Consider the following 17,970-nt stretch of genomic DNA (forward strand, 5'->3'; position numbering starts at 1 on the left):
CACCCACCCAGTATCGGGCAGGGTTCTTCAGAAGAGACCAGGATCTGCTCTGGTTAGATTGGCAAAATGGGATTTGTTACAGGTACTATATCAGTTATGGAATCATGGGAAAATGGATTCTGAGTTGTGTTTCCAGGAAGACCCTAAAGCCACCCCATATTACTGGGTCACCAAGAAAACTGCTGCCCTGTCACAATGAGGCCACTGCCTGTTGAAGCTGGAAGCCGCTGCTACAGCTGCTGATCCAAAACCACACACATCAGGAAATTGGACATCACGTAACCCACCCCTCTCCCCATGTACCTCAGCTGCAAATTCAAGGCTTGCACAAATGCACCGGATCAGCAGAACCTAAATCACATCCAGAGCCTAGCTCTGGGGGAGGCTGGGAAAAGGCGTTTTAAGTCTGTAGTCTCTGCAGTAGGGAAAACCTGCTGGATGGGGTTGAAAGAGATTTTGAGCGTGTAATTCATGGTGTTCATCACACCACATATCGAAGGAATCAAAGTGAGATCCCCGCTTTTGAAAATCTTCCAATTCTCACATTAGCTCTTTAAAATCCTCTTACTTATCTAGTGCCACTCTCCTTGTCTTTCTATTGTCTTTTCCCCTATCAAGAATAAAGCCACTGGGCTTCCCTGGTGGCGCAGTGGTTGAGGGTCTGCCTGCCAATGCAGGGGACACGGGTTCGAGCCCTGGTCTGGGAAGATCCCACATGCCGCGGAGCAACTGGGCCCGTGAGCCACAACTACTGAGCCTGAGCGTCTGGAGCCTGTGCTCCGCAACAAGAGAGGCCGTGATAGTGAGAGGCCCGCGCACCGCGATGAAGAGTGGCCCCCACTCGCCGCAACTGGAGAAAGCCCTCACACAGAAACGAAGACCCAACACAGCCAAAAATAAAAATAATAAATAAATAATAAATTTTTAAAAAAATTAAAAAAAAAAAAAAAAAAGAATAAAGCCACTATAGAAGTGTGTATTACTCCACTTCTTTTGCATTTGGCTAAAGCATGTGCCTTTCTCTCCATCTGTTCCTTGCTTTAGGAACATTAGAAGCTGTAAGAGGGCAAGTTCCTTATCACAGATGAGCTTTGTCAGAACCCAGCACTGCGTAATGTACATATACATGCTTGTTATACAAATGTTATTTGTCTCATTATGTTCCTCTGTAAGGAAGCTGCTCCTGTTTTGAGAACATTTAAAAGGGAGCATAAGTAATGCAATTGGGATGAGCTGCATTGAGCCGCCAGCTTAAGGACCAGAGGAGGGTAGATACTTCAAACCTCTCCAGGCCTATATTATTTTCTGTGACTAATTGGACAGTGCTTTTACACCTCTCTCATTTTCTTTGCATTTCCTTTATCTTGGGCTGCTTTCATAATCAGGATATGTCGAGGTAGAACTTTGATTCTCAGAATTCTGTGAGTCTTGATGTTCTCCTGGTGCTGGGCACAGGGCAGGTGATATCTAGGTAAGGAGAATGTTGGGAGCATCTAAACCCATCTGGTGACTTTTTGAGCTCAAATGGATACGTTCCTTATGCTACAACAGCGGTCCCCAACCTTTTTGACACCAGGGACCGGTTTCCTGGAAGACAATTTTTCCACGGACGTTGGCGGGGGATGGGGGAGGAGATAGTTCAGGCAGTAATACGAGGGCTGGGGAGCGGCAGATGAAGCTTCACTCACTGGCACGCCGCTCACCTCCTGCCGTGCGGCCCGGTTCCTAACAGGCTGTGGACCGGTACCGGGGGTACCAGGGACTGGGGGTTGGGGGACCTCTGTGTCCCAATTTGCCAATAAGGAGATGGGTTCACTGCAGGAAACAACTAATGACCAACAGCCCTAAAACGGGAGAGAAGATCCCATGGGCAGGCTTGTCACTACATCCTTCATGATAACTCACTGCATAATAAGGGATGCATGGGTGGCTGATGATATAAGAGACTAAGTATTAGGGGCTGTGGAGAGGCCAGGAAGGTATTGGCTGCACCTAAGATCCTACACTCAAGACTGGTCTCTGTCCTCTGTTACCTTGGGACCCCAGAGGGGCCTTGGGTACAAGTGGAGGGCCCACAGCAAAGAGAAACCATCATTCCTACTCCCTGGCGGTTATTTCTAGATCTTCGCATGAGCATCCGATTAGCCCTAATGGTTGGAATAAATGCCAGCTACCTCATAGTCCTGGTGGTGATAATGATTATGATCATGATGACATCAGAATCTAACATTTATTGAGTTCTTGCTATGTCACAGGCACTATAATAAGCACCTGACATGCATCATCTCATCTCATCATCACAAAATACTCTGTATTATATGTTATTATTATAACTTCTATTTTACAGAAGACAGTATTGAGACTTAGAGGTTACAGATGTCCGGGATAACACAAAAAAGAAGTAGTTGAGAAAAACCTAAATGTAATAAGATTTTATTCAGGCAACATATTCCAACTCTTCTATTCTTTTGTCTACTATTTACATCTGTATTTCTAAATAATACACTTATACTGTCATTTCAACTTAGGTACTATCTATTGTCTTCCTGGTAGGGCAGATGAGAATTTATTTCTGTAAACCTCTACATATTTCCCCTTTCCACAGCCCTTCAATATGGTTATTCCAGAGTTTTGTAATATAACATTTACTGTTATATTATGACAGCTATGTAAAAACTGTTCACATCTTAACCATAAAGTATGTCAGAAATGTATGTACATTTTTTCCTGTAGTTAATAATAGCTTCATTTTTTAGTAACAGCTTTATTGAGATAAAATTCATAAAATATAATTCACTCATTTAATGTGTACAATTCATTGGTTTTTAGTAGATCCACAGAGTTGTGCAACCTTCACTACAAACAATTTTAGGACATTTTAATCTCATCGAAAAGAAACCACTTACCCTTTAACTATCACCTTCCCCTTCCCCCGCCTTCCCTTACACCTCTCAGCTTTAAGCAATCATTAGTCTACCTTCTGTCTCTATATATTTGCTTATTCTGGATATTTAATATAAATGGAATCTTATATGTGGTCTTTTGTGTCTGGCTTCTTTCACCTAACATAATGTTTTCAAGGTTCATCCATGTTCTAGCATCTATCAGTACTTCATTACTTTTTTTAGGACCAAATAATATTCCATTGTATGAAATCACATTTTATTTATCCATTCATCAGTTGATGGACACTTGGATTGTGTTTACCTTTTGCCAGTCTGGCAGTTCCTCAAAACTGTTGACAAACCAATGTTGGTTTGTCTTTGCCTATCTTCTATTCACAGCTCTCGCTTTCTCTTGAGTCCTTCTGTATCTTAGAGCAGTTTTTATTTTTTTATTTTTTTTGAGTTTATGGATTTATTTTATAACTTTACACGTTTAAATTTTTAAAAATTCCGAAAAGGGAGGAGAGTTCATCACAAGCTTTATAATACATAAGCTCTGAAAGCACACTTTAATTATTTTTTAAAGTAACTGATAATTCTGAAGATTTTAACAAATACACAGTTGAATTTAAATTCCATGTGATATTGAAGATAGCCAAGTGTTCTATTCCAAGATACAGTCCCAAACCAACCAATGTTTGGAGGAGAATTTCTACAAATCAAAAAGACTTATTTTCTTTAACATGCACTAATACGTATAACAAACATTCATAACTATTAGAGCAGTTTTTAAATGCCCATAATTCTTTGATACTCCCTCCTTCAAAGAGTGGGGCTCTTTCTTCACCTTGAGTATGGGCTGGACTTAGGGACTCACTTTTAACGAATGGAATACGGTGGGAGGGATGGTGTGTGACCAGCTCATTGCAGGCATAACTGCTTCCTCCTTGCTTTCACCCGCGAATCACGTGCTCTGGCATGTCAGCTGCCAGTTTGTGAGAATATATCAGGCAGCCCTATGAAGAGGCCCACATGGTGTACCTTGGGAAAGGAGGGTACACCAGGACTGCTTTCCTAGCTCGATGGCTTTGCTGTTGTTATGCTAAAGAGTCAAACAATATTGCCTTATGCTTTTTGAAACTACCTTTTCTGCCCCTTCTCCCACTTCATCTGGATCTTCTCTTTTTGCTCATAGTATCTCTGTGCTGCTCAATTTAGATTCTACTGCCAGCAGATCCTTCTCCGTGAGGGATTTTGTCCTGGAAAGGAGAGTCAATTGGTTAGTTCTGAGATTTAGTAGGGCCCAGACTGTCCCACACCATCTAATCTTGCCTTTGCTTTCACCCTTAGAACCTAGCTCTGGCACTGTTCCCCAAAAACCCATGGGCTTCCCTGGTGGTGCAGTGGTTGAGAATCTGCCTGCCAATGCAGGGGACATGGGTTCGAGCCCTGGTCTGGGAGGATCCCACATGCCACAGAGCAGCTAGGCCCGTGAGCCACAATTGCTGAGCCTGCGCGTCTGGAGCCTGTGCTCCGCAACAAGAGAGGCCGCGATGAAGAGTGGCCCCCACTTGCCGCAACTAGAGAAAGCCCTCGCACAGAAACGAAGACTCAACACAGTCATAAATAAATAAATAAATAAAAGAACGTGAATTTCTTTAAAAAAAAAAAAAAAGCAAACTGGGCTATTCATTTCAGTAACAGTCAAGTGGTCTTAGTTTGCATTCAATTTCCAATCAGTTTCTCAATCTATTTCATCTGAAAAAAAAAAAAACCAATTAGCTTTCTATGCTGAGTGGGCACATTTAGATTTTAGGGTAAGTACCTTTGGCAGTTTGATTACAAGTTGGATGCCGTTCAGTGCCACCAGAAGACCCTTTGCCTGCTTTCGACTTCCTCCTGCCCACTTGCTGATACCCTGTGGGTCTTTCTGCTGTCAGTTAATCCGCCCTTTCCTTGTATTCGAAGTTCACAGGATACCTTACTACTTTTATAGTAGATAATTGTTGTGCGTTTGTTGTGGTGGTGGTTACTGTTAGAGGAATAGGTAGATTCAAAACTACACGATTGCCACTTTAATCTTGCACAGAAGTGATCACATTTTTTATTTCTAGAAGTTCCTTTATTCCCTAGATTTCCCCCTTTTTACATCTTCTGATTTTGGTTTATGGGCCCAAGAACTCTCGAAGTATAATAGTGATTTAAAAACTTTTTTTCTTCTCCTTACTTTGTCCTTATTTTCTCCAAGTTCCCTTTTTCTTACGGTTTCTGCATCTCATTTTCATATCAGAGTCTTTCCTCAACTATCTTGAGGTCTTTGGCCCTCCAAGCACTTGTAGAATGAGGGGCTCTGTGTATATAGGTGGGACCTGTCAATCAGTGGTCTTCTCTGTAATTGCTTGGGCAGCAACAGATTCATTTAGTTGAGGGACTCTACACAGTCAATATCTGCAGGTTTTTTCTCTTGGGCTGGTCAGTTTCCCAGATAGGTATCCCCACACCTACCTCTATTGGGTGCGGGAAGACGGTGATTAAGCTTGGTTGCCAGTGTGTTCTTAGAGGAACTAAAGGGGTCGTAGGGAGAGATCTCATGCTTCCGTACACAGACTTTACTTCACCCCCTATCCAATAAGGTACTCAAAACATGACCAGTGTCTCTGAATCCAGATCCTCTGTGTTTCAACAGTTTCTGAAAATAAACTTTCTATCTTTTCCAGGTGGGGGGACGAGGGCGGTCTCCTGTCTGCTCCGGGGTGAGAAATGGAATTTAATAGTTTAAATTCTTATACTTTTAAACTAATCATCCTGTTTTCAGCCCTACCCATTCCTACCTCTTCCTTCAGAGTTACCTGGTATAATGACTGGTTCACTTACTGAACCTTTGGGGATTCTGAAATTTGAAAAATCTGTTACCCCAAACTTTGCAGGGAATTAACTGTAAAGTCGGGTAAACGTACCCTCCTCATGCTCTCTAGATTCCAAAATTCTGTTGGCATCTGTCCAGTTCTCTTTATCCTTACAGATTCATGAAGTGATTGTGTTTTTTTAATTCCTTAATTGTTTAAATGGGGTTCAAAAGGAGTGGAGGTAAACACATGTTTACCTTTCTCACCTTTTTAATAGAAGTTTTGTCATCCTTTTAATACATCCGTTTTCTGCTTAAATTAACTGAGAACAGTAATATTAACTAATGCTAGAAATATATCTACAATAACATGTTTTCAAGGCAAGAGGTCTGAATAGGGCGGAAGTAAGCCCATGAGACATGTAACTCAAGACACTGCATGCTGCCAGAATGCTTTAGAACCGAGTGACTGAAGTAAGTTTTTAAAAATTACATAGGATTTTGGGCTTCCCTGGTGGCGCAGTGGTTGAGAGTCTGCCTGCCAATGCAGGGGACACGGGTTCGAGCCCTGGTCTGGGAAGATCGCACATGCCGCGGAGCAACTGGGCCCGTGAGCCACAATTACTGAGCCTGCGCGTCTGGAGCCTGTGCTCCGCAACAAGAGAGGCCGCGATAGTGAGAGGCCCGCGCACCGCGATGAAGAGTGGCCCCCACTTGCCGCGACTAGAGAAAGCCCTCGCACAGAAACGAAGACCCAACACAGCCATACATACATACATACCTAGGATTTTTACTTTATACTTATTAAAACTTACTTAGACATTTAGGTATGGATTTTTAAAAATCATGTTGTACTTGTACATACATAAGAAGAAAAATAAAAGCAGAAATTGATTAAGGTACTCTTAAAACTTCTTTACATTTAGAGTCCTAGCCTTGTGAATCATGTTTTTTTAATATATTTTAAAAAAAATTTTAATTGTAGTAAAAAAACCCCACATAACATAAAAGTTACCATCTTAACCATTTTTAAGTGTGCAGTTCAGTAGTATTAAATATATTCATATTGCTGTGCAACAGATCGCCAGAACTTTTTCATCTTACAAAAGTGAAACTCTGTACAGATTAGACAACAACTCCCCATTTCCCCCTCCCCCAAGCCCCTGGCAACCACCATTCTACTATCTGTTTCTATGAATTTGACTGCTTTATATACCTCATGTAAGTGGAATCATACAGTATTTGCCTTTTTTATGACTGGCTTTCTTCTCTTATGTCCTCAAGTGTCATTCATGTTGTAGCATGTGTTATGCTTTTTAATAAAGTAAGTTTTGTGGAGAAAGAAAATGCATTTCCCTTTAAGAAGCAACACTGAAAATATGATTCACTCTGAAAACACTGGATCAAAAATTTTAAGGCCTTTGAAAGCATTCCTCAAAAATGCTTTAAAATATACGTTAAGCTGAAACCTCAGGATGGAAAAGAAAAAAAAGTATGCCTCACTTTTACAAAAACAAAAATCGCTTCAGTGCAAGAGAAATTACATGCCAAATATGTATTATCCTTGGGGTTTCATGGCAAGTAACCTTACCTATGATAATACAGTAAATATAATACAGTAACTACTCTATTAAATGCCAGCCATTAGTTTTCCCAGAGGGCTCTTAAATGAACGCCTCTGATCCTGGGAGGAGAGGCAAAACCCTAGTTTTTAGCTGCTGTAGTCTGGTTATGTTGTGATCTGAAAATTTCTCCAAATTCAGTTTCCGGGATTTACCTTCACAGAGTAAAACCCAGTGCAGAGACAAGGGGGAAGCCATTCTTAAAGCTCGAGTTGGTGTGGGAAGCCTGAGTACTTGCACAAGTTTGTATATAAAGAGAAATTTGCCAAATACATTTTGAAAAAATTTCTTTTCTAAGCGTGAGCATGGTAACCTACTGCTTAACCCACTGTATATTAAGAAATATGCAGGTGCTTTCCCTCTTGTTCTCACAAGTCTGCCTTTCTTGCACTTGTTCCTTTTCTGATTCCCTGTTAGCTCTCAGTTGCTTCCTTCTCTTGCTTTCCTCTCCTTTCTGCCTTCCTTGTTCCCTACGGTATTTTGTTTCCTCCTCCGATCACTCGAGTCCTGTGTACTTTCTGACCTTTCCTGGCTCCCTGGTCTTTCCCATCCTGCTCTGTGGTGTACTCATCTGCACATAGAACCCAGCGGGGCCTCACCAGCTGGGTGGGGTTTCACTTGGGGAAATTACCACATCCTGGAGCACCATCCAGCAGTGTTTTCTTAAGACGTGGGAGTTGGAGTCACAGCAACTGGGGGGGGGGGCAGTAAAAGCATTTACGGTGATGGCTCTCCAAAGAATGACAGTGTACAAACCTCCCAAAGGTGAAATTGAGTGAAAATGACCATAGAGGTAAGTCTTGGGTGGGAGCCAGGGGACCAGTGAAAGGAAAAGCGCCCCCGGGGTGATGGTGGAATCAGGATGCGGCAGTCAGGGCAGCAGGTTGTGGCTGGATTCACAAGCTGAAGGTCTGTCTTTCCCACCCAACCTACTGAGGCTCGGTCAGCTATGGGGCTGTGGCTGGAACACTTGTCTGGTTTCCTTGCTGTCTGTTCCTGCATAAACCTGGTGGGCCGGATCCTGCTTCTAGTTTGGAGAAAAAAAAAGAATGCCCAGTTGTGACTTCTAAAATAGTACTCCGTGTGTATGGAACATTCCATCCCCCAAGCATGGAGGTGGGCTCTACAAAGTCATTTTGAGGGTCCCCTGTGTGTAAAATGTTTCTTGAACCATTTTGGAACATTGTAAGACCTATTTTATAGGGAGGAAGCCATGAACATTGTAACTTTAAGAATACCTATTAGGCCCTAGCCTAAGGACAGAATCTAAATTTTATTAACAGAATCTAAAATTTCATGTATAGCTTTATCCCTTTAGTTTAAGTCTTGAACCCTCCCTTAAAATGTAAGCAAATCCCCGGAGGGATTCATAGATTTACCCTTATGAATCTTGAGCCTCAAATCATACCAGAACTACCCTTAACCTCCATCCTCCATTCTTGCTCCAGGCAAACCAGAATTCACTCCTAGAGGCAACCCCAGGCTCCTTTAGATCTTCATACCTGGAAGTTTCTGAGCCTGATTTTTCTGCCTGGGACACTTCCCTCTCTCTCCTCTTTTTAGCTCTCTCAGTTCTTCAAAACCCAGGCAATGCCACTCATTGTTCAAAGGCTGTGCTCCAAGACAGGCTTGGTCCAACTGTGGGTTCCCTGACTACGTGGGTCTCTCCTCCCTGACAGCCCTTGCTCCAGTGTAACCATCTTTCCACCACGTTAAGACTTCAGTGACATGAGCTGTGTCTTGTTTATCATTGACTCTCTTAGCATCGAGAACAGTGACTTCTGTTTATGGAGTGAATTAATTCTTTACTGCCAATGTGTTCAATTCTTTACTGTGTTTCTATGGGGTGTGGGTCAAGGGCTGCAGTAGAGAAGGTGAGAATGCCAAGAGAAAAAGAAACGGTAAGCCAAGAGATGCAACTGGGGTCCCTGGAAGCAAACTGCTCTGGGCGACAGTTTTGCAAAGGGTCAGACAGCTTAGAGGCATGCCAAGTGCTTTGACGCTATCTCTCCCGGAAGGTAACTTTAATTGACTGTTGAAATTTTAAAAGTATTGACACATTTAATGCACTTGCCAAAGTGGTATTTAATGAACTGTATCTCACAATAAAATAGGGCAAAGTTTAAAACTCAAATTTGCTTTGGATTTGTATCTGCTACCATCTGTTAGTTCCAGGATCCTGGGTCGCATCATTCTTATTTTTATGTTAAACACTACCAGCAATAAAAACAGAAAGTAAGGGGGAAATAAAGACAGGTGTAAGGAAGTTAGGATTTCACACAGGCTTGACAGACTCTTGTTTTCTTCTGAAATCCTAGAAAACAGAAAACCACAGGAAGATGGCTTATTGAGAAAGACACCCTTCAACTTGTCCATGAGTCAAACAGGGAACAAGAGTTCCTCAGATGGAGAAACTAAACCCCAGACTTCATTTGTCAACAAATGCATCAGGGGGTCAAAATTCAGGTCCCCCAAAGCTGAAAACAGAAAAGAGAGCCATGACCTTAAAACAACTGATTTTCGACCCAGCGATGAGACACCAAAACCTAATGAGTCTGTTCTAAACATTTATTTTGTTAAATGCTTTAAATAATTTGCTCATTTTCCTTTTTTGTTTTGGCCATGCCACTCGGCTTGCGGGACGCCAACCAGGGACTGAACCTGGGCCCCCAGCAGTGGCAGCGTGGAGTCCTAACCACTGGACCGCCAGAGAATTCCCCTCACTTTCCTTTTTTTTTTTTTTTTTTTCACTTTCCTTTTAAATTATCAAAAGTAATATGTTGCAGAAAGGTTTAGAGAAAAATACCCTATTTCCTTTCATTCTAGCACAAAGGGTCATTTCTTCAAGATTCTTTTCAGCCTTTTATTCATATACATGCATTTATGGTCAACGAACCAGTCAAACACTGACTATCTGCTATGTGCCAGTCACTGTTATTAGAAGTACAGCCATGAAAAAGAGAACATTTACGTACATAAAGAACCAAAAGCAGATGTAATTTCTGTGTGATAAGTCATATGTAGACAAAGCAGGCTGAGGATACAGAGAATGACGGGCTGGGGGTGCTATTTTAGATGTGGTTGGAAAGAAGGAGTCTCTGATTTGGTGGCATTTGAGCTGAGATCTGAAAGTCAGCCACGTAGAATGAATGAAGCCAGCTACACAGGTATTTGTGGGAGTAGTTTTCCAGGCAAAGGGATGTGTAAATGCAAAGGCCCAAGATGGGAGTGAGCCTGGAGTGCTTGAGAGCAAGCCAGGAGGTTAGGCATGCTGAAGCAGGATGAGAGATGGAAAGAGGATGAGAGTAGTAGGAGACCAGTCAGAGAGGTAGCTGGGGCCAAACGGACGTACTTTGTACAGTTATAAGAGCTTATAAAGCCCGCTTGATCTTACACGGAGCTGTGATCCTACTGAGACATATTATTATACTGCTCAGTTTTCATATTGTTACATGATGTTCATATGCCTAATTTTGACAGTGGCATAATATTCCATTACATGCCTATGCCATAATTACTTAAGTTCCTTTTCTGCCCTTTAGTGAATATCTTTGGCTTTACCTCTCCCCTATTTTCTGCTTTACTCTGTTTCAGCTAATCAGCATAAATTCCCAGAACAGAGATTACAAATACAAGGGTTATGAAAATATTGCCAAATCTCTCTCTCTAAAGTTGTGTCATATACAATGCCGTCACTAAATTATTAGATTAAATGTATTTTTAAAACACTTTAAACTTTTTATGCAAACATGTACAAAAGAAGAGAGAACAGTATGAGTCCCCATGACCACCTCCCTCTAACAATTACCAATCCATGGCCAATCTTGTTTCATTTATACTTACCCTCGTGTCCGTCAGATTATTTGCACCAAATGCCAAAAACACCATTTTACCTGTAAGCAGATTGAATGCATTTTTGGAAGTAGAAAATTAAGAAGTCTACCTTTAAAAGAAGGCAATCAGAAAGTCGTTGATATTTGTTCTAAAGTATGATTTGGAGCTTCAGGAACATGGTTAATGGATACCCATGACCGATTCAATTAACCGTGCAAGGCCAGTCAGCTGGTTATCCCAGCGGGCAACACCATGCGTGGCTTCTCCATTTCCCTTTCTCCCCAAATCCAGTGGCCCCTGGAGTCACGTGAATTCTGTCCTCCAAACAGGTCTGGGACCTCATTCCTCCTCTCCGCTGCTGTCCTGGCTTTCATCGTCTCTTGCCTGCACCACTGCCGCAGCTTTCTCCCTGGTTTCTCTACTCCTGGTCTTGCTCTATGGCCAGCCTGTCCTCCACACTGCTACCGGGTGCTCTTTCCAAACCACAGATACTGTGGTGTCTCTCGCCGGTTTAAAATCCTTCACTGAGTCTTTCTTGCCTTGAAGAGAAAGTCTATACTCTCCAGCATGGTCTTCAAGGTGTTTGTGATCAGTTGAATATCTCTTCACAACCTCTGCCTTCCCCCCAGTCTTATGTTCATCCTCTACTCCTGACATTCTGACTCACTGTTTCCTGAACTGGCCACATTCCCCCGAAGTGGGTCCCTGTGCCTAGAAAGACCTTCCCTTGTGGCATCGTCCCTCTGCACCCCTCCCCCATTTATCCCTCCCTCATGTCCACCCACCTGGCTGACTTTCACTCACCCTTTAAGGTGCAATTTATCTACCACGTTCACCTGGAAGCTTCCCAAGACCCACCCACTGGACTTTGGACCCTCTGTGGCTTTCTTGTCTGTCTGCTCCATTAGACAGGTAGCTCCTTGGCAACAGGAACTTGTTACCTCGGTTCCCTGTACAGGATCACCCATGTTACAAACATGTAAAAATGTTTCATGAAAGCATTGGGATTCTTGGTTGTAAACAACGGAAACAAACCCCTACAGGTTTAGCTTGGAAAAGAACCTAATGAGAAGATACTGCTTGGCTCACAGAATCACCTGGAGAAGCAAGAGCTCGGTTCAGCAGTAAAGCAGCCAGAAAAGGCCCCGAATCACTCCATGGAGCTGCTTATGTGTGGTCACTTTGCACCCTCCATGGCGTGCCAGCCAACCTGCATCAGCTCTGACTCATCTGTTTTATATATTGAGGTGTGACATAAGATATTTTTTGAAGGAAGGGTTTTATAGATTTAAAAAAAAAGAAATATATGGTCTGTAAGGAGATGCCCGGGGGCCTCATAAATTGGTACTCATATTTATACTTAGGTGGTTTGATAAAGATTTGTCATCTTGATTTATTTTGGTTATTGAGGAACTGTAAGACTAATATTCATTCATTCGTTCAGTTATTTGTTCATTCAACAAATGTTTACAAAGTACCTCTGATGTAAAAGGCATTGCAGAGTCCCATCTTCCTGGGAGGCCTCAGTAACTTTAAGTCACTATGCTCCTGAGAAATGAACCAGGCAGGAATTATAATTTCCATTTTATAGATGAGTAAACCAAGGCTCAGAGAAGTTAAGTGACTTGCTTACCCGATGGACCCATGAGTTGAACCAGGTTTTCCAGTTGTGCTGCCTTGGACTTGCCAATCATATAAATATTACAGAGCTCCCAAGTAGGATGTGGTCTGAGAAGAGATTCCTGAATCTGTCAACTGGTTGGTGGGTGGACCGCACCCCACCAGCCTGCAAATCTTGTAGCTGCTCAGCCTTGAGACCAAAGAAAAAGCCTGGAGACAACAGAGACGTCAGAGTTCATTGGTTAAGGGGCATCTTACACAAAGGTCCTGGAGCAACACTCCTTCCGTGGATGGCCGGCAGCGGACAGGACATGGCAATAACCTTCACTACTTGGTGGAGAAGGAGGCTACCATTTATAGGGGAACTGATGTCAGGTGGGCTCCTCAGTTACCACGGAAACCAGCAGCAGGGGCAGGGGGCAAGCACGCAGGCAGTTACTGATTAAGCCCTATAATTAAGAGGATTGGATAGTCATGTGAGTGAAGCAGGGCCTGGTGGAACAGGGGATGGACAGAGAGCAAGAGAACAACCATCTTGAATGGCCTGACCATATATAGGCCATTGGTGGTGACCTCTGAGAAACAATTTATTTGGCTAGGCGAGTGTGGCAACCAGAATGTAGAGGGTTAACTGGTAACTGTGGTGAAGAAATGGGGTCAGCAAGTACAAACCGTTCTTTCCAAACATTTGACAGTAAAGGAAATGATTGACACAACAGTGGCTTGAGGAGAAAACAAAGAAAAAGAAGGTTTGGTGAGGCTGGAACTTGAGCACGATTGTAGGTTGAGCCTATGGAGATAAAAAGCTAAAAACCAAAAGAGAGAGCAATAAGATACAATGCAGAGAAAAAAAAAATTTTTTTTTAAATTTATTTTTGGCTGTGTTGGGTCTTCGTTTCTGTGCGAGGGCTTTCTCTAGTTGTGGCAAGCGGGGGCCACTCTTCATCGCGGTGCGCGGGCCTCTCACTATCGTGGCCTCTCTTGTTGCGGAGCACAGGCTCCAGACGCGCAGGCTCAGTAATTGTGGCTCACGGGCCTAGTTGCTCCGCGGCATGTGGGATCTTCCCAGACCAGGGCTCAAACCCGTGTCCCCTGCATTGGCAGGCAGATTCTCAACCACTGCGGCACCAGGGAAGCCCGAGAAAAATTTTTTAAGAACAAAAATTTAAAAAAGCACCTGCACATAATGGGCTTTGGAGCCGATTGCTCTGGGTTGAAATTCTGACTCTGCTGCTTACTACTTAGCAGTCTCTCTGAGTCTCAGTTTCCAAAGCTATGAAATAGTGTAATTGTGACTCTTTGCATTAAGTTTACACAAAATGCCCTGTACTCACATCCTCCATCTACAACTCTCCTCACCCAAAATTAGGGTTGCCAGAAAAAATACACACAATATTTGGGACATACTTTTACTAAACAATGATTCCTTGTTTACCTGAAGTTTAAGTTTAATCGGACGTGCTATTTTTATTTTTCCTAAATCTGGCAACCCTACCCAAAACAAAATACTTTGTATCCAATGTACCATAATAAAAATTGAAGGCCAAAATGAAGAGGTAAACGGTAGGTGGATGATGCTGCCCCCTACTGGTAGAATGTGGCAACACCAACCATCCCCACAAAGATGTACAGCCTGTCGGTGGTTTTCTTAAAAATAGCAAGCCACCAAGAAAACAAAACAAAACAAAGCAACAAAACAAAACAAAACGAAAATAGCAAGCCACCAGACACACTGTGGAAGAGAGGGGGAGTTTTTATTATCCTGCTAATATTTTAGTCTAAATTTACTACTACTGTAATGCCACTATCTTTTCATTTCCACTGGTACTAATATATTTCTTTTTTGCTATGTGGTTGTATACGTTTTGTCAGGGGTAGTAGAGTATTACTGCACATTCAGAACTTATGCTTTCCTATTGGATTCCAGTATACTCTTTGCATGTGTTTTAAACTGTACATCTTCACTTACAAAACCTCTTTAAAGTCACTGTCAGTACATGCCTATTCATTTTTCCTTACAAAAGTACGATGTGTTTCACATGTGTCTTAAATGTTGACACATGCAGTAGGTAAAGCCCTGGTACACAGTAGGCACTCAATAAAATTATAGCTTTTTATTTTTATTTATTTAACTTTTAAAAATTGTAGTGATATCATGTAGTGTGGTATTATTACAGTGGAACTTGGTAAGGGTGCCACATAAAAAGTCCCTAATGACGAGGACACATGAGGCTTTCTGAGTGTATTCTCTGGCAGGAGTTGAGGAAATACAAAAGCTCTCCCAGGGGCTACTCTCTCCGGATGTGTCAATTGAAGGGTCTAGGAAATGAGCAGCGAGTGCTTCACTCGCTCGCTTTATCCATCTGAGGCTCATCAGTGGTGAATGCAGTGCTTCCCCTTCCTCACCTGTCTGGTTAGGAGGCCAGGACCCGGGCATACCCCTAGCATTGCATTCACCAAAGATGTCTGTGCGTCCTTCCAGCAGCGCTGTCTTAAACGCTGTGCTAACAAGTTTACCTCTTTGTCCAGGAGCAAAGCTCCATCTACATGCAAGAAGCCCAGGTCAGGCCACGAAAGAAAAGCCACTGAGTTCCTCAGGCTCCTTTGTAGGAAACGGGTCACTGGAGCGGCCAGTGTTGAGCACCGACCGCAGGAACAGAGGTCAGGTTTTGTCCCCTTCTGAGGTGAGGTTTCACAAGGAACCAGTTCAGGGTTGTTGTCCGTCTTCTCACTTGTCTTATGGCGATCATTATGCATCTTTAATACACTCTGTCATTCACAGCAAATTCTTCTTTATTTTTGTAATACAGCTAAGACTATCACTTCAGAAATGGAATTAAGATCCAGGATGGAGGAAAATGAGCCGTTCCTGCAGAAGCTGGGCAAAAACCCTGTTGACAAGTGTCTAGATTTGAACAACTGTAGACTAATAACAGCGGACGTGAGGGAGCCAGGTCTGTATGGAGTTGACCTTGCCCAGAGGCACAGAGGGCCTTTGGGCTGGGATGAGCAGGGAAAGTGCTCGGTCCTCACTTGGTAACCCGAGGTCTGCAGGGTGGCCCAGACAACTCAGGAAGCGCAGATGCAACGCTAATTTTTTTTTGTTTTAAACAAGTTAATTGATTCTTCCTCAAGCTTCAAAGATTTGAGCCGAGTTTAAGAGGGAGGTTTGTTTGTTTTTCCTGAGCAATTTTACTTCTCTACTGATTACCTCTAGCTCCCTGAAACACATCTGTTCCTGCACAGGATATAAACTCATCCATAAAACTGAGCCCTGCTGGGAATTTAAAGGGGCATCTTGTTGTTATCTGTGGAATGAAAACTATCACTGCCAGCAATTATTGCTCACACCTTTTTACACAAAAGTGCAACTACTGTTTGTGACACTCTAGCAGGAGTTTGGTTGCGAAGAACCATCTCCCCAATACCCTGTCACCACCTTTTTAAAAAACCCTCTTTTTTCAGATACCTTAAATCAAGTCTTTAATCAAATTAGGTGTGTCTACCAACAGAGGTATCAAAAGAACTGCGTTTTGAGTGAGGGGTCCTTGAGTATTTTAATTAAAATCCATGCCATTATATTTGAGACAGATCTCTTACAAGGGAGCTCTAACCATGCCTGTGATTCTCAAATGCCCATGTACATGTCAGAATCTCTTGCAGAACTTGTGGAAATGCAGGCACTTGAGTCCAACCCAAACCCACCAAATTGAAATCTTTGAGGGTGGGCCCCAGGAATCCTGTTTTTTTCCTTCTTAATGTGTTCAATAGGCTTTCATACTTTATAAAGTTAGGATCATGGTGAACAAGATGAAGTTGCTAAAGTGCTTTGAATGCTAGTAGAAAGAAAACATATTTTTTGCCCCCTAAGCATGTTTTTAGAATTTCTTCGGAATTGTGGAAGGTCAGGAATTGCTATGCCTGTAACTCTAGAAGCTCACCATGCAGCGTCTGACTGCTGCCACTATTTTAACATTCAAGATAGATGTTTAAAAGCAAGCAAGCAAAGACACTTTCGCCCCTTGACTTTGGCATTTCCACTCTTAAGTCTTGTTGCTGCAGGAGATAAATATGACCTCTGAGAATCTTGTTCACAGAGAGTAACTTCAATTTTCGTGAGCAGTGGAGGAGACTCAGAGAAGGTTCTGGTCAGGGTTTGTGCCAGTCTAAACCTGCACATGTTGGCCCATGTAGGTATAACAGGAACTTTGTAAGGTGGTGACTCCCAGGTGATCAAGATAAGAAAGAGAAGGTAACGGGCACCCTCAGTCTCAGCGGTCCTGCCAACGGAGTATTCCCCAGACCTTCAGCCTGAGGGTCCAATAGGACGACAGGGTGACGGGTGTCAGGGGGTTTTGCAAAATAAAAGGACCAGTATACACATTACAGTGACAGTGGTAGTAACAGTCCTAGCAGTGGAATTACAATTTCCACTACAATAAAGGAGTACTTATGAAATCTTATGGAAACACCACTGCATTTTCAGAGTGCAGTTATTTGGCGGAAATAGAAAACGTCCCAAGAAACAGGTAAAGTAAATGTCACAGTGTCTCCAGTTGTGCGGCTGAGAGATCCCTGCTTTGTGGAAAGTCAGCAAGTCCACCCTCCTTCTATCCTCTTACAGAGCAACAGGCAGTGGATCCTATTTACTACAAATCACAAATTACACACGCAAATCTGTTTTTTCTTGTGTTCATTTCTAGTTGCTTTGCTGCCTTCTCTCCCAGACTTGGAAAAACTGGATATTTCCTGGAATGATTTCATAGGCAGAACCCTCCATTTACTCATGCAGCAAATGCATCTTGTCAGCAAGTTAAAAATTCTGAGGCTGGGTAGCTGCAGACTTACTGCTGATGATATTCGAGCACTGGGTATGATGAATGCTTCCCTTAAGAGATGGCTTCCCTGGAAGGATCTTTGCAACCCAAACCCTCAGGGGGGAATTATCTGGGTCACCACCCCCTCAGGTGCCCATGGACGAGGATGAGAGCGCTGCCTGTATATGATGTGATACTGTGTTGAGCACTTGTATACCTTCTAAAGAGCTGTGTAACCTGCACCTAGCATCGTGCTAAGCCCTGGGATAGAGAAGGGAACAGGCTGACCAAGCCTCTGTTCTCATGGAGTTTAAGTGGAGATAGTAACTGTAAAATGTGCTCACTTT

The 17,970-nt window shown here is 42.8% G+C and overlaps 1 protein-coding gene across 1 annotated transcript in view; it reads left to right on the forward strand.

Annotated features, from left to right (window-relative positions):
* Window positions 1-4,266: 4,266 nt before the first annotated feature.
* LRRC31 (leucine rich repeat containing 31) overlaps window positions 4,267-17,970 on the forward strand; it is a 31,180-nt gene continuing 17,476 nt past the window's right edge. The window contains 4 exon segments of the mRNA XM_082393610.1: window positions 4,267-9,927; window positions 12,095-12,098; window positions 15,141-15,467; window positions 15,617-15,760. Of these exon segments, the coding sequence (XP_082249736.1) occupies window positions 9,727-9,927; window positions 12,095-12,098; window positions 15,141-15,467; window positions 15,617-15,760 (676 nt within the window). The 5' untranslated portion in view covers window positions 4,267-9,726.

The sequence above is a fragment of the Balaenoptera borealis genome (genome assembly GCF_965194805.1).
Source record: "Balaenoptera borealis genome assembly, chromosome: 5".
Lineage (NCBI taxonomy): Eukaryota > Metazoa > Chordata > Mammalia > Artiodactyla > Balaenopteridae > Balaenoptera > Balaenoptera borealis.